Source organism: Chiloscyllium plagiosum, chromosome 3 (assembly GCF_004010195.1).
Source record: "Chiloscyllium plagiosum isolate BGI_BamShark_2017 chromosome 3, ASM401019v2, whole genome shotgun sequence".
Classification (NCBI taxonomy): Eukaryota; Metazoa; Chordata; class Chondrichthyes; order Orectolobiformes; family Hemiscylliidae; genus Chiloscyllium; species Chiloscyllium plagiosum.
The window spans coordinates 38,602,721-38,618,769 of NC_057712.1; the positions used below are offsets into that span (position 1 = coordinate 38,602,721).

General features: G+C 42.0%; 1 protein-coding gene across 1 annotated transcript in view; it reads right to left on the reverse strand.

Annotated features, from left to right (window-relative positions):
* LOC122548604 (pecanex-like protein 2) overlaps nucleotides 1-11,986 on the reverse strand; it is a 284,406-nt gene extending 272,420 nt beyond the window's left edge. Inside the window, exon 1 of the mRNA XM_043687440.1 lies at nucleotides 11,495-11,986. Coding sequence (XP_043543375.1) covers nucleotides 11,495-11,647 — 153 coding nt within the window. The 5' untranslated portion in view covers nucleotides 11,648-11,986. The remainder of the gene's footprint in view (nucleotides 1-11,494) is intronic.
* Nucleotides 11,987-16,049: the final 4,063 nt, after the last annotated feature.

Genomic DNA, 16,049 nt, shown 5'->3' on the forward strand with positions numbered 1-16,049 from the left:
TATCAGAAAGATGTGAAACTTGAAAGGGTTCAGAAAAGATTTACAAGGATGTTGCCAGGGTTGATGGATCTGAGCTACAGGGAGAGGTTGAACAGGCTGGGGCTGTTTTCCCTAGAGCATCGGAGGCTGAGGGGTGACCTTATAGAGGTTTACAAAATTATGAGGGGCATGGATAGGATAAATAGACAAAGTCTTTTCCCTGGGGTCACGGAGTCCAGAACTAGAGGGCATAGGTTTAGGGTGTGAGTGGAAAGGTATAAAAGAGACCTCAAGGACAACTTTTTCACGCAGAGGGTGGTACGTATATGGAATGAGCTGCCAGAGGATGTGGTGGAGGCTGGTACAATTGCAACATTTAAGAGTCATTTGGATGGGTATATGAATAGGAAGGGTTTGGAGGATGATTGGGCCGAGTGCTGGCAGGTGGAACTAGATTGGGTTGGGATATCTGGTCGGCATGGACGGCATCTGTGCTGTGACTTTGCCCAAACAGTTCCTCCGAGATCAGTTGCGAATTTCACTTTGTTAATTTTCCGAGACGCACTCCGATGTCCAGCGATACATGAATTCAAACAGCAAAGGCAATAACTATGCAGGTTCACTGTGCTATCTGTTTCTTTCTTTCTTTCTTTCTCTCTCTATCTCTCCTGTACTGACCTCACCACGTGCTTCCTTTGTCTGATCTTCTCCCTTTAAAAACTGCTGTTGTTTTGACTTTATTTTTCTCCTCAAAGTTCCAAAACAATGCAACAGCATATAAAACAGTAATTGCTGCTCCTGGAATTTGAGGAAATCACCTCCAACACCTAAAATACCTCAAAAAAAGGTGCAGCTGTTACAGCCAGAAATTGCTCCTGTCCTCCACCTTGGATTATGCAGGATTTATTCACCAGGAAAAGTCGGTGATATGATCTGGTGAAAATAGCATCTGAGAGGTACCACAGGGACGTAATAAGCAACCAATCATGTGAGCTTGGATTAAGTGGTGGGGGATGATTCCATCCATCAACAAACCAACCAATAAGGTGCCTCTTATTGGTGCCTTTCTGGGTGCACTGGACAACACGACAAAGAGGCTACAGAACTACAACAATGGGACCCTGCTGCCTCATGACTGGTTGTAGCTTGCAGGTCCAAGGATCTCATATGTGCATGGACCTGCACTCCACACATGCTCAACACCGAAGGTATAGTAACAGAGGGACGAGGGGCATTAAGCTGACCTCAGGTGCCTGGTCCTCACAACGAGACATAGCGTTGGTAGACATCCAGCGTGGTGTAACCAGAGACAGGGCACTCCAGAAGTTTCCTTTCAGGAAAAGTCAGAACAGGCCAAACCATCTACCTCCACCCAATCTGCACCTTAGTTCTGTGAGAGTTCAAGGTGATGAGGTAACTGCCTCTGGAAAGGACATGTTATACACAAATGCTAATTGAGTCACCTGACCAAAATCACAAAGCCAATGGTGTGCACTGCACAGCAGGCTCTTCCGCTTCAATTCAGGAGACATCATGGGATAGGAAAGATGAACTGGAGAGCACACAGGTGGCACAAATGACACTACTGTAAATGTTATGATATTTCTAAATAGACATTTAGCTTTATCAGCTGTGTCTAAATGTCTGTCCAGCACGAATTAGAACATTGAAGGTACAGAGCTTAGCCCTCCTTAGCTGCGCCATGATGGGCCATGATATGAAATGAGCAGGTGGCAGATAAGGGACAGATTTGATTGCTACTTCAGTAACTGAGGAATCTTTCCAGGTAGCAAAACAGTGCTCAAAAAAATCCCAAATAACTGTGCATGCAGGAAATTAAAAAAACAAATTGCTGGAAAAACTCAGCAGGTCTGGCAGCATCTGTGGAGAGAAAGCAGATTTAACATTACAGGTCCAGTGACAGTTCTAAAGCAGGGTTTAATGAGTACAAAAATAGATTAGAGGCTGGCAATTCCATGGCGGATAACTTAATTCCTGATTCCCCAAACTTGTTCATCACTTACATGATACATGTCAGAAAGTAACAATACTGTTCACTTGCCTAAAAGACTGCAGCTGCAACATCACCCAAGGAGCTCAACATCATTTTTGATAAAGTAGTTATTTTGATCGGCTACCAATCCATCACCTTCATCATTCACTCCCTCCACCACTGACGCAATGTAGCAGCAATGTATATAAGCTACAGATGTACTGCAGCAACTCACCAAGCTTTTTTCAACCCCACCTTCCAAACATGCAACCTCTACTATTTAGAATAACAGCAGAAGATCCAAGGGAACACTACCACCTGCAAGTTCCCCTCTAAGCCAAATTGGAACTATATTGCCATCCAAAACTGCCTTCTTTATAGAGGATACCTGCATTAGATGTATAGATAAATGATCCTTTATTCGAACATCCAAAATCCGAAAAGCTCCGAAATCCAATGGTTTTTTGGTGAAGTTTTTTTCTCATTAATAAGGTTGTTTGGCATGCAAACAGTTAACCTAAGTTGACACCCACTTAAATGTGACTGAGAGGGGGGCGCATAGCCCAGCACCAGCTGGCCTGGATCCTCTCTCAAGGCCTGTTTTTACTTCGAAGCCTGCTCCTCCAGTCAGATTTTTAAAATGTCACCACTAAACTGTCACTTACTCTGAAATTTAAAAAATTCTGAATTCCGAAAAACAGCTGGTCCCGAGCATTTCTGATAAAGGATTGTCTACCTGTACTAAAGCAGTTCAAGAATATGGCTCACCACCTTCTCAGGGTCAATCAGAATGGGCAACAAATGCTGGCCTCTGGACCCACACAACAGGAATAAAAATTTCACACTATTTGGTAAATTTCTGAAGGCTGAAATATTGTATATTAAAATTACCTAGTTTGAGTGAGAATTCAGAATTAAGAACCAGGTCCATGGGTGCTACACTAACTTGACCCCCAACAGTGAAGGAGTTAAGAGGTGCTGGTGAGGTTCAACTAAATGTTGTCAATATACATTGAAAAACTAATGCTATGGTTTCAGATGATGAAGTCCAAGGACAGAATGTTGATTAAAAAAAACACAGAACATCATTGGGGGGGGGCACCAGAGGTAATGCTGTGGAACTGGAAGTGAAGCTAAAGTAAGTGATACTCTGGCTATGAGTAGATAAATAATGGAAGGTGAGAACAACTCCATCAAATTGGATGACAGCGCAGAAGCACTGAGTATAATGGTGTGGTCAACCAGGTCAAAGCAAGATAGATGAAGTGGGAAAGTTTGTCACAAACATATGAAATGTCATAGGTGACTTTAATGAGAACAATTTCAGTCCCACTGCAGAAACAGTAACCTGATTGGACATCTTCGCACGTGAGGTTTGGGGAAAAGTTGAGAATGGATTTGGGATAACAATGAGAATTGTAAAATTGAGGCTTGACTGTGAGCTAATATAGATCAGCAAGCAAAAGAGAGATGGATAAATGGTGAGATATTAAAGAGTTCATTTGCTCTGCTGACCTGCAAGAAATTGAATGCCCTGGGGGTAAAATTAGGTTAGATTCCCTACAGTGTGGAAACAGGCCCTTCGGCCCAACCAGTCCACACCGACCCTCTGAAGAGTAACCCACCCAGATCCATTGCCCTCTGGCTAATGCACCTAACACTACGGGCAATTTACCATGGCCAATTCACCTGACCTGCACACCTTTGGATTGTGGGAGGAAACCGGAGCACCCAGAGGAAACCCACGCAGACACGGGAAGAATGTGCAAACTCCACACAGACAGTCACCCGAGGCTGGAATCAAACATGGGACCCAGGTGCAGTGCTAACCACTGAGCCACCGTAAGGTAACGTGGTGTGTCTTTGTCGTATATGTGGAATGTGGGAGGTTTACATGGCCATTACCTTGCCATTCAGGGATGATTTACATTTTCATCCAGAAATCAATAAGAACATTACAGTTGGAATTTGACTACTCCCCTATAATTACAAAAAAATGATTTGCAACAGATTTGACCATTAAGGGATGATTTGCATCACATTGTTTCTGGAGGTGGGGTGGTCACTGCATTGTATCATGAGTGGCGTGGGACTGTGAGGGGATGGCTGGAGGTTGTCTTGTGGGCATTACCAATTGTGATGTAAAGAAAAGACTGCTTCCTTTGTTCAGAGACACCTGGGACATGATTCACAAGCATAGCAAAGAATGTTTAGGGTTTCTCCAAAGCTTGCACTGCACTGTGCTTAATAAAGTTGGTTGCTTGTTCACAAAAGTTGTCATTTGCAGTTGCACCAAGTGTGTAAGAACCTCAGGAAAAAGAACTTAACAATGGGACCTCGTGCGAGTTACTTCAAAACCAACCGATAAGAGTCCTGAATGATATCAAGTTTGCAAAAGATGGTTCACCATGAGTAAGTAGAATAATCAAGACTGGAGGTAACAAAGGCATGGATGAGAAATTCAGCAACAGACAAACTGACACAGGGGCAGAATTGGGTGTAATACAGAAGTGGAAACAGACAAAATTAGCGACAGTGTGGATATGATATAGGAAGCTCACCTGAGACTCAAACAAAACACCAGACTGTGAACAGCCCATGCTGGCTAAGGAAAACCAAAAAACCTTTCAAAAACCAGTACTCACCAGCTCAATTAATAAGGTCAAACTTAATAAAGAATTTTTGGATGCTAGAGGATCTGCAGTCAAGGAGGCTTGACGGAATTATGATACATTTTAACAGGTGTTGGTCGCTTAGAGCATCAAGCTGATCTGCCAATTAACTTCGTATACATGCCTTTGACACATGCCTTCATATTTTTGCACTACAACATCAATTTCAGATATAAAATTTACAATTAGTTTAACATTAAGTGTCATGTGTGGGAGGGAATTTTAAATTTCTACCACTATTCGCATTTAGAAGTGTTTCCTAAATTCCTTTCTGAAAGATCGAGCTCTAATTTTTTGTTTTACTATGCCCCCTAACCAGATTTCTCAAACAATGGAAATAGGCTTTCCTTTATTACCCATAACTTACTTTAATATCTTGAAATATCAATCGAATAATCCATTAAATTTACAACTGCAAGGAATACAGTCTTAGTTGGTATTGTGCTTCCTCATAATTTACCCCTCGAGGTCCAGTTAAATCTATTTGGCACCCCATCCAGGGTCAATATATCGTTTTTAAAGGGTGCTGATCAGAATTATTCACAGTACTTCAAGCTGTGGTTTAACTGGGACTTCAAAATTTTTAGATTTTCAACCAACAATGAACAAGGGTTATGAGATGCAGGCAAGAAAGTGGAGTTAACATTACAATCAGATCAATTACAATCTTATTGGACAGTCAATAAAACTTGAAGGCCACAATGGCCTACTCTGCTTCTAATTTCAATGCTCTTTTGTATAGCTGTCAGAAGTGGTTTAACCCCCAGACATGTGGTACACAGATGTATGGGGTGTGAAATGTCATGACCCTCATGAACCAAACTCTGACTTATAGGCAATATCTCCACTGCTTTGTGGACATCTTGGGAGAGTATGGGAATGACCTCTGACAAAAAAGCCTGAAATGGATCTTCAAGGCAGACTGCTGTTTAAATGATATCTTTCTGACAACTCCTGCAACCAAACAGCTGCCAAATGTAGTAATTTGCAATCAAATCTTTGGATTCAACTGGGGAGGTAAAGAGAGGGATCCTAATGGATGGAGCCCAGAATCTTCATAAATTTTGTCTATGCTTCCACCCTGGAGAGAACATTCAAGTTTCAGTGCATAGCATTAACATGGCACAGGAAACAGTTGTTGCAAGAGATCCTGTGGCACACAGAATTGGTGATCCAGATGGTCTCTCATGGTGGAAGGGACCCAATGTCCCAATAGTCAGGCATAGCCACATCAAATGAAGTAACCCTAATTAGTAAAGAATCCTCCACAGTACATTAGTTTCATTGGATGTTTGGAGATTACAGTCTCTGCTCAACAAGTGGATGCAATCCACCCACCCAGGCAAGCAAATAAGAAAGTTGGAAGACACCACCTCTTCTTTTGGTAAGCTGGACAATCAAGGTCTTGTATGCAAAATTTACAGATGACTTACAGCTGTTTGGTAACACATTCAAGACAACCACACCTACATTGAATTTGATAGGCTGAACAATTATATAGTTTCTCTACAGAAGACCATGTTCGTAAGTGTATCATTGTGATAGAATTATTGCATGCTCATCTGACAAGATTTCAGGAAAACATGTGAGCAAGGTATTGACTTTTCTGCAAGGCACATACTACTCTTGATAACATAGCACCAAATAGTTCAGAGAATGGTCTCCCCATCCACCTTTCAAATCCACAAGTATCTGCGTTCCATTGTAGGAGTTCCACTACAAAGGTGAAAGACCATTTTTATGAGGAACTTAACACTGCTATCAGCAACATATCTTTATCTCTTGGGGGGGATTTCAATGCAAGACAATGAGATCATGCCCTCCTGCCTTGGACATCATGGCCTAGGAATGGACACAGACTACTGAAGCTTTTCTGATACCACAAGCTTGTGAAACTGGCATCTTCTTCCAGATAGAAAATGCCACAAGATGTCCTGAAGTTATCTAAGATCAGGACATTGGCACCAACTGGGTCTGATCAACACTGACACCACACTCTTGAACAGCATTCTCAATGATTTTTTCATTCAAAGCTAATGATATTACCTGCTCAGATAAATATCAAGTTTTGCAAGCACGCTGGCAGGCAGAGGTCTCGAACCTCAATCAAACCCACCCCAGGGGACTCTACCCCAATACTGCACAGAGGACTCAAACCTCAATCACACCCGTCTCCTCTAATGCAGTGCAGAGGACTCAAACCTCAATCATACCCACCCCAGGGGATTTAAACCCCAGTACCACGCAGAGAAGTCGAACCTCAACCCAAACCCACCCCAGGGGACTCAAAACCCCAGTACCTCACAGAGGACTCGAACCTCAATCACACCCCCTTCTCCCTAATGCTGCGCAGAGGACTCGAACCTACGCCTGCCAGCGTGCTTGCAAAACTGTGTCTCTCAACGGAACTAATTGCCGTTCGAGGAATCTGTAGAATAGAGTGTGATTGAGCGAGGGGACTGTTTCTGACAGACAGGAATATCGAGAGGGACCAAGGTTTAAAATTTTACCTTGAGGGCCCGTCCGTCTTGAGACACCAATGTTCTGGCGGCCGCTGAACCGTCCGATCATAACTATCTGTTTGGATCCTGCTGACTATGTAGTATTGTCACCCTGTTCCAACCCCCCCCTCCCCCCAGTCGAAGCAAAACACTCAAAGACAGCGTAGTTTTACCTCCATCTTTATTTCAGGTGCTGGAGGGAGAAGACATGAGCTCACTGTCTTCTCTGGAACAGCAATTTTGCAAGGAACTATATAGTCATTTTACAGGAAGGAACATACAGATAAGGCAACATACATATTGATTGGGTGACCGTTACAATTAGCAAGTATCAATAGTAAAGATGAAGCAATCTGCTGTTACACAATGACTTCACATAATGAATACTTTTCACCTTGTCAACTGATGTTACATACTGAATATTACCTCATCTTATTAAATGGCTTTATGTAATGAATGCTTTTCCACCTTGTTAACCCATTACCCTTACCTCCAACACCCCATTGTTAACTGTAAGTTCTTATCTGATCTGAGTCATGCACAGTTGAACCTCATTTCACAAAACACAGAACTTAACTCTTTCGCTGTCTGCTTATACCCTATTTACATTCTCAATGGGAAATATATTCTCGTGTTGCCTCTGTCAAACTGCAGATCCTGGTTGAACGCATCTACCCAAACCAAGAAAGTTTTCAGAACTGGGAGATTTACAGTTGACACGATGTTTTATGCCTGTAACTCCAAGAGAAATGCCATGAAAAAGGAGATCACTACATAATCCCTTCATCAATCTCACCAAGGCATTCAACCATGTGAGCAGTGGAGGACTGCTGTGCTGTGGGAGAAAACTGCCTGCTAAAGCTGCTCAACATGATCTCTTTCTGTGACAACGTGATGGGCAAAGCCAGCTATGAAGGGGCAGCAGCAGAATCCTGAGATCTGCAGTAGCGTCAAACTGGCACTATTCTGGCACTGATAGTCTTTGCTATAATTTTCTCTATGTTGCTCTTATATGCTGACTGTTTGAAAGAGTATTGGTTTGGAGTGCAGAACTAAAAACTCAGCTGGCTCAGAAGGCCAGAGAAAACAGAGGCCAGTGAATGTGACCATAATTAAGTAAAATTTAAAGTAATAACAGATAAAGACAAAGATACACCAGAAATAAAAGTTCTGAATTGGAGAAAACAAATTTTAAATAAGACAGGGCCTAGCTAAAGTTGATTTAGAAAGAGCAGTGGGAGACATCTAACAGGATAAAAGTGAGAGCATCAGGCCATTATGTTCTTGTAAAAATGGATCAACCGGAGAACCTGAATGACAAGAGATGTACAGGATTCAACATGAAATAAAAAGCAAGTTTATGGTAGATACAGAAGGTTCAATATAGTGGATGCCATACGGAAGTATAGAAAGTGCAGGGGCCTGTTTAAAAAAATTAAGACAATGAAGAGGGGGAGATGAAAAACACTGGCAGGTAAATTTAACAAAAATTCAAAGATGTTTTAGAGGTCATTTAGGGGCAAAAGAATAACCAGTGAGTAGGGCCCAATAGGGGACCAAAGTGACAACATGTTCTGGAACTGGAAAACAAGCCAAGGTTATAAAGAAGTACCTTCCATCTGTATTCACTGCAGAGAAGGACAAGGTAGTCTAGAAATCAGGGAGAGGGACTGGAAAATCGGATTAGAATAGTTCGGCAGTTGTTTTAGACTGGTGCAAATGCAACGAGCTGAAAGGTTTTTTTCTGTGCTTTGATCTTGATGACTATGATATAGTTGAATGAATTAGAATTTAGACAGAGGAGGTATTAACTGACTTGAAAGTGGATAAATTCCTAGGCCTCCATGAGATGTATCTCAGGTTGCTATGGGAGTCAAGGAGGAATTTGCAGGGGCCCTCACATTAATTTTCCAATCCTCTCTGGCCACAGGAGAAATGCCAGAGGACTGGAGGACATTAAAATGTGGTAACATTATTCAAGAAGAATGGCATCAAGCTGACCAGGTCTGTAGAATGGGGTAGTGCAGTTGACAGTTTATTTTGGACTTTAAGGTTATTGACAAGGTCTCGCATGGCAAGCAGCCTAAGGAGCTAAGAGATCATGGAATCCAAGGCAATTTGACAAACTGGATCCAAAATTAGCTTAGTGGCAAGAAGCAGAGGGTGATGGTTGACGGTATTATTGTGACTGAGTCCTGTTCAGTGGTGTAACACAGTTCAGTGTAGGTCTCTTCCTGTTTGTTGTGTACATTAATAATATAGGCATGAAAGAAGGAGGCATGATCAATAAGTTCATAGATGACACAAAATTGATGACGTAGTAAATATTGAGGAGGAAAGCCTTCGCCTACAGGATGATATAGACGGGCTGGTCAGTTAGTACGAATAGTGCATTATGGACAAGACCGAACCACCTCAAAATATATTAAGATAGCCTAGACTCTAACATTTTCTTGTTCAGATGCAATTTGATTGGTCAAACGACTCGGCTTTAATGGAAACACTTTACACTACAGTTAAAATACAGACAAAATAAAAACAAAAGAATGAGCTTAACCATAACTACTGAAATGTTCAACAAAATAATAATATATCTTAACTACTAATTAACTATTTCAATATAGTAATATCCCATAAATACAACCTTGACAAAGGCAAATTCAGTAAAATAGATTGTTTCACATGCAATTCTAACAGCTGGAAGAGAACCCAGCTTTTAGCTGCAAGAGAGAGAGAAAATTAAGAGTTTCCAAATCCAGCTTCAGGACACCAGCAACTGTAGAAAGCTAAAACTAACAATCTTGGTTCTGCAGAAGGTTGACCCCAGCCATTCAGGCTGCTTCTATTGTTCCAACTTTTTTAAAAAACCCAAAGCCTCACAAGCTGTTTATTGGCTTTGAGCAGACTGCTCAGAATCTGTCTCAATCTTTACTAATAAAAATGGTCAAAATACACTTCTTAAATCCATAGTATCATCATAAGTGACAAACATAATTTATTTCTGAAAGAAGTGAGGTAGTGCACTTTGGGAGGAGTAAAAAAGCAGAGTACATATTGAACTGTACAATCCTAGGAAGTAAAGAGGATCAACAGGGACCTCAGTATGCACATCCATGATCATTGAAGGTCGCAGAATGGGTAAATAATGTAGTTAAGGTACATGGAATACTTGTACATTTTAGTCAAGGCACTAAATACAAAAGCAAGGAAACTGTAATATAACATTAATTAGGCTACAGCTGGAGTATTGTGCACAGTTCTGATAATCCGACAATAAGATGAACACGATTGCACAAGAGATGGTGCAGAAGAGATTCACCATATATTGCAAGGGCTGGAGCAATGAAGAAAGATTAGATAGACTGGCGTTGTTTTTCTTAGAGCAGAGAAGGCTGATGGTGAATCTGATTAAGATATACAAAGTTCTGATGGCCTTAAATTGGGTAGATAGGGAGAAAAATTTCCCCATAGTAAAAGGAGCCAATAACCAGGGGACACCGTTTTAGGGAAAAGAGACCATTTAGAGAGGTTTGAAGAAAATGCTGTTACCCAGGTGGTCGTGGCTATCTGAAATCCACTGCCTTACAGTCTGGGAGAGGCAAAAAACTTCAAGACATTTAGAATTATGTAGATGAATATAAATAAACTTACAATGCTACAAGCCAAGTATTGGAAAATGGAATTAGAACAGATGAATATTTGATGGTCAGCACAGAGAATACACCAAAGGGCCATGATCCATGCTTAAAAAACTTTTTACATCTTCAGTCCATGGCCTTCCCCTGGAGTAAATGTAGCAGAAACAGTTTTAGAGTGAAGCTCAGGAGTCACATCAGGAGATGCTCAAGTTATGGTGTCTGAGGAAGAGTACCTTGACCCAAAACATTAACTCTGCTTTCTCTCCACAGATGTTGCCAGATGTGCTGAAGTTTTCCAGCAATCTCTGTCTTGATTCTCAAGTTAGTTGTCCATCTCCATGCAAGCCACTGTCTTTGGAAGTGGAATGTTGCATTGGTAATAATAACAACTGTAGGATAACTTCCACTCTTTCGTATTCTGCTTTACATATAAATGATAACCTCCACGAGATAGGCATTGAATAACACAACACGATAGAGAGGCTGAACACCCTAACATAGCCTATCCACCATCCCCGATAGGTGACCTCCAGATACGAAACCTACTTCGATCAAATATTGACCACATCCAGATCTAACCCTGCCTCACCTCAGGACCCACACCCTCTACATCAGGACTCACGACCCCCCCGTGGCTCGTCCCCTGACAGGTAGTCTCTGCTCTGCACCATTGCTTCGCCCTATGCCTCGCCTCCCCAGTCACTAACTCACCAGATGCAGCACAAACGGAGCTCCGAGGAGTGTTATCCACAGATACAGGTGAAAGGCATTGGAGAAGCCGCTCTGTTGGGGTTCTAGGTAGCAACCGCCCGTTAGCACTGCCCATACCCCTCGCCGGAGGAGGCTGACTAGATGCCAGCCCATAGCGGACACAGCCGTTAGCCCCGACCCGGCTGCAGCATCCGTTAACCGGCCGCCATTCTGTTCATGCGCACTTCGTCCTTCCCGTCATCCTCTCGGCTGCGGTGGGGCGGGGTTATTCAGGTCGTTGCGCAGCCACCCCGCCCCCTAACATGGCGAAAGTGAGTACTGCAGATCAAAGTCAAGAGAGTGGTGCTGGAAAAGCACAGCAGGCCAGGCAGCATCCGAGGAGCAGGAGAATCGACGGCTCAGGCAAAACCCTTCATCAGGAATGAGGCTGTGAGCGAAAGGTCACCCCCACCCAGAGGCCTTGTCCCCAACATCCCTGACCTGCTCCCACCAAGAAACCTTCCCCCATCATCTCCGTCCCGCCCCCACAGAGAGGCTTCCCCCTAACATCCCTGCCCCGCCTCCACTCAGAGGCGTTCCCCCCACCCCCCAACATCATCCCTGCCCCCATCCAGAAGCCTTCCCCCAACTTCTCCACTGGGGCCTGATAACATCCCTACACCCACTGTGACAGACATACAATGAGGCATAAGAAGAAGGGCTTATGCCCGAAACGTCGATTCTCCTGCTCCTTGGATGCTGCCTGACCTGCTGCGCTTTTCCAGTAACACATTTTCAGCATACAATGAGGCATCCCAGTAACCCTACATCTACTAGGGTGGCCTCCCAACATCCTCACATCCACTGGAGTGACCTTCTCATCCTCGCCAGAGGGCCACCATACCTAAAGATCTCCCCAACGGAGGGCATCCCCTACTCAATGAATTCCACAGGCCCATCCTCTTCTGTCTCAATCCAAAACTGATACCACTAACAGCTATTAATCCCAACCCCAAAAAACAGCTCTATATCAATCCCAGTATCATCCCACTGCTCTGGTACTTTTTCAGAAGTGTATTTTTAAAGATTTCTTCTTTAAATTTTGGGATACTAATGCTGCTTTGAAGAGGCTTTGCCGAAACGTCGATTTCGAAACTCCTTGGATGCTGCCTGAACTGCTGTACTCTTCCAGCACCACTAATCCAGAATCTGCAGTCATTGTTTTTACCTCGTTTTTACCATACTAATGCTGCACCATTTCTTATAACACTGTCTTCTGTATCAACCCCAGCCAAATTCCATTGTTCTGCTCTTTCTCTATAGTTCTATACCAATTCCAAATAAATTCCACTGTTGTGTGCTAATCACTTAGCCATGTGTCAGTTGAATACCAATCCCTGCATCTGTCAATTACTCCCACTCTTTTATTACCCTGTGTCAACCTAGGACTGATCCTGTAGCACCATTCTCACCACTCTTGGTCCTATAATCAATCCTAAACTAAACCTTTCTATCCAAGGCTTTACAACCTTAATTATTGATGTTAAGGAACTTGCTTTAAAAAAAACACATACTATCCCCCGTGAAAAGCGTTATCTGTTGCAACCACAGTATTAATCCTGATGTTTAATTACCAGTTTATGTTTGTTTTGTAATGGTTACTGTGGCGGAGAAAGTATGTCGTAATGTACAAATATGTGGGAAGCTGTGCTATCATAGTGCCCCCATCAGAGGGCAGTAGGCAGTTGTATTAGAATTTGTGCAGCAGGCAGACAATTTTACAGAACAAGTCTAACAGTGAAAAGCAGTGATTAAGGAGAACTTCACACCGCAAGGAAATGTAAAGCTGAGCATTGCTAACCAAAACACATCTTTTCCAGTCAGGGGACGTGCCAGCTGGAGCTGTGAGAACAGGTCCAAATTGGAGACAGAAGGATGCAGAGAAGTCGAGTTGTCAAGACTGTTTAAGTTGAACTTGTTCCCATAATGAAATTGATTCCACTCATTGTACGATCTGTCCTTATCAAGATTTAGTTTAACTAGAGGATTGAACCATTCTACATGATCCACAAGCCCATGGTGTCACTGAAGTCTTGGTTCTATGGCTAACCAAGTGTGAGTTGCTGCAACAGCCAATGTAGGGCATGTAAATAGCACCCGGTGAAAACATTTCTGCTCCCCTTTATCATCGTGTTTTCCCATGAGTGACACATGCCTGTACTTCACACTGGATGTTCAAAAACTGCAGCCGTACTGATATGTGAATATCAATGACAGGAATCAACTGGTGTAGGCAAGATGGTTGATGGTCTCACCACACTGAATAAAGCTGGTGTGCATGCTACCCAAGTGTTGTACATACAAATAAAATGAGCCTGCACAAGTGCAGAGCATTTGTATTAAAGTGTACTCATGCATGTCATGAACCCACCTGGTCTATATATAGTTAAAAATCACACAACACCAGGTTATAGTCCAATAGGTTTAATTGGAAGCACACTAGCTTTCGGAGCGATGCTCCTTCATCAGGTGATTGAAGGTGACAATCACCTGATGAAAGAGCGTCGCTCCGAAAGCTAGTGTGCTTCCAATTAAACCTGTTGGACTATAACCTGGTGTTGTGTGATTTTTAACTTTGTACACCCCAGTCCAACACCGGTATCTCCGAATCATGGTCTATATATGCATGTCATATACAGGTTAACAGAAAACATAAATCAGATTTCTGTACTTAAGAATAACTACTATTACAAATAAACAGACTACAACAAAGGCAAACAATTGAGCCATCAGCATATAACTCTATTAGTCAAAACTCCAGTCCCTTTATAAATTCTCCTTCTGCATCTAAGTACAGGTAGACAAAACAGTCTGTGGTGTTATGGCCAGAGGGAAAGCAGGGAAGGCAGTTCAGTGGTCACTGCTCACAGGATTTTTTGCAATGATTCTTATAATAATCAGTGTTGCTTCTCAATCTTCCTTCTCGATGTTTTTAGTTGTTTACAGGAGGCACAGGGTAACTAGTTCACACCTGTAACATGTCTCTGACTTATTAAAAGTCACCACTTATAACAACTATTGAAGGAAAAGTAAACTTCATTTCTTGTTTTTTTGTGTTAGTGTTTTATTTATACAGAGAAAGCTTTTGTGCTTGCAGCCATCTAATGGCTTCTCCTAATTTCATTCACAGCCCCAAACTGTCGGGCTTCTTGAGAACCGATCACATAGTTGCTAGCAAGCAGAAGGCCTTTAGCTAATTGTTAATCCACAGATTAAGTCAGCCACTTGTTGCTGGCTGAATCTTCATTATACACAACTCCTTGACACTAGCTCATCTGCAAACCGTCCACTTTGCTTGAACCAGAGCTATGTAAACAATACTTGAGTGTCAGGTTACTAGCTTTTACAAAGTTCAGCAATTCTTCACCAGCATTTTGTTTTTAAAACACTTCCCATTTTAGTCCACAATTAAAAAAATAGAAAAATAAAAAATGAAGTCTTTGCAGAGGACATAATACGTGTATGTATAAACTGTCCAATAATTTAAAATGACACGTATTGCCCATTTTTTATATGGTGGTGCTCCTACAACCTATTCTAAATCATGCTTGTTTGTGCTGACGAAGCATTGTTAAGAACGTGCTATGGAACTAAATTTAACTGGTTCTGGTTTCCAATCAACAATTGTTATTTTTAAATCGTTATACTCCTTGCTTAGTTGCATCAACTTCTGGTCCACTATGCCTCCAACTGAAAACTCTCATTTATATTCAAATTCTTCCATGACTTCCCCTCCAAATCCTTCCCATCTTTACAGCCTTCTCCAGTCACTTGCTCTGAGTTCTTGTGTGCCCCCATTATCACTTTCAAGACCATCAATAATGTACAAAGTTAAAAATCACACAACACCAGGTTATAGTCCAACAAGTTTAATTGGAAGTACACTAGCTTTCGGAGCGACGCTCCTTCATCAGGTGATTGTGGAGGGCTCGATCATAACACAGAATTTATAGCAAAAATTTGCAGTGTGATTTTTGCTATATTTTTGCTATAAATTCTGTGTTACGATCGAGCCCTCCACAATCACCTGCTGAAGGAGCGATGCTCCAAAAGCTAGTGTGCTTCCAATTAAACTTGTTGGACTATAACCTGGTGTTGTGTGATTTTTAACTTTGTACACCCCAGTCCAACACCGGCATCTCCGAATCATCAATAACGTAAGTCTCTTTATCTCTAATATACCAATTCAGTCCCTTCCACCCAAATCTTCTTTAAGATCCTTCCTTCCTAAAAACATTGATATAGTTCCCAAATTTGCTAAACTATGCAATGGCTTTGAAACTGTTGTTGACAAGGACTCCAGCTGCTTAAAGCAGAACTTATTTGTATTTGGGTGGTTTAGCTAAAATTTCAGACTATGGAAATACAACATTTTCAAGTTAATTATTGATGTATACTGTTGATGTATAACAGAACAAGTCACTACATCACAAGTGTATTTGTGGCAATTAAGGAATCCAATTACAGTTACATATCAGTGAAAAGAAGGAATGATATATGAGAAGACGGTGGTTCA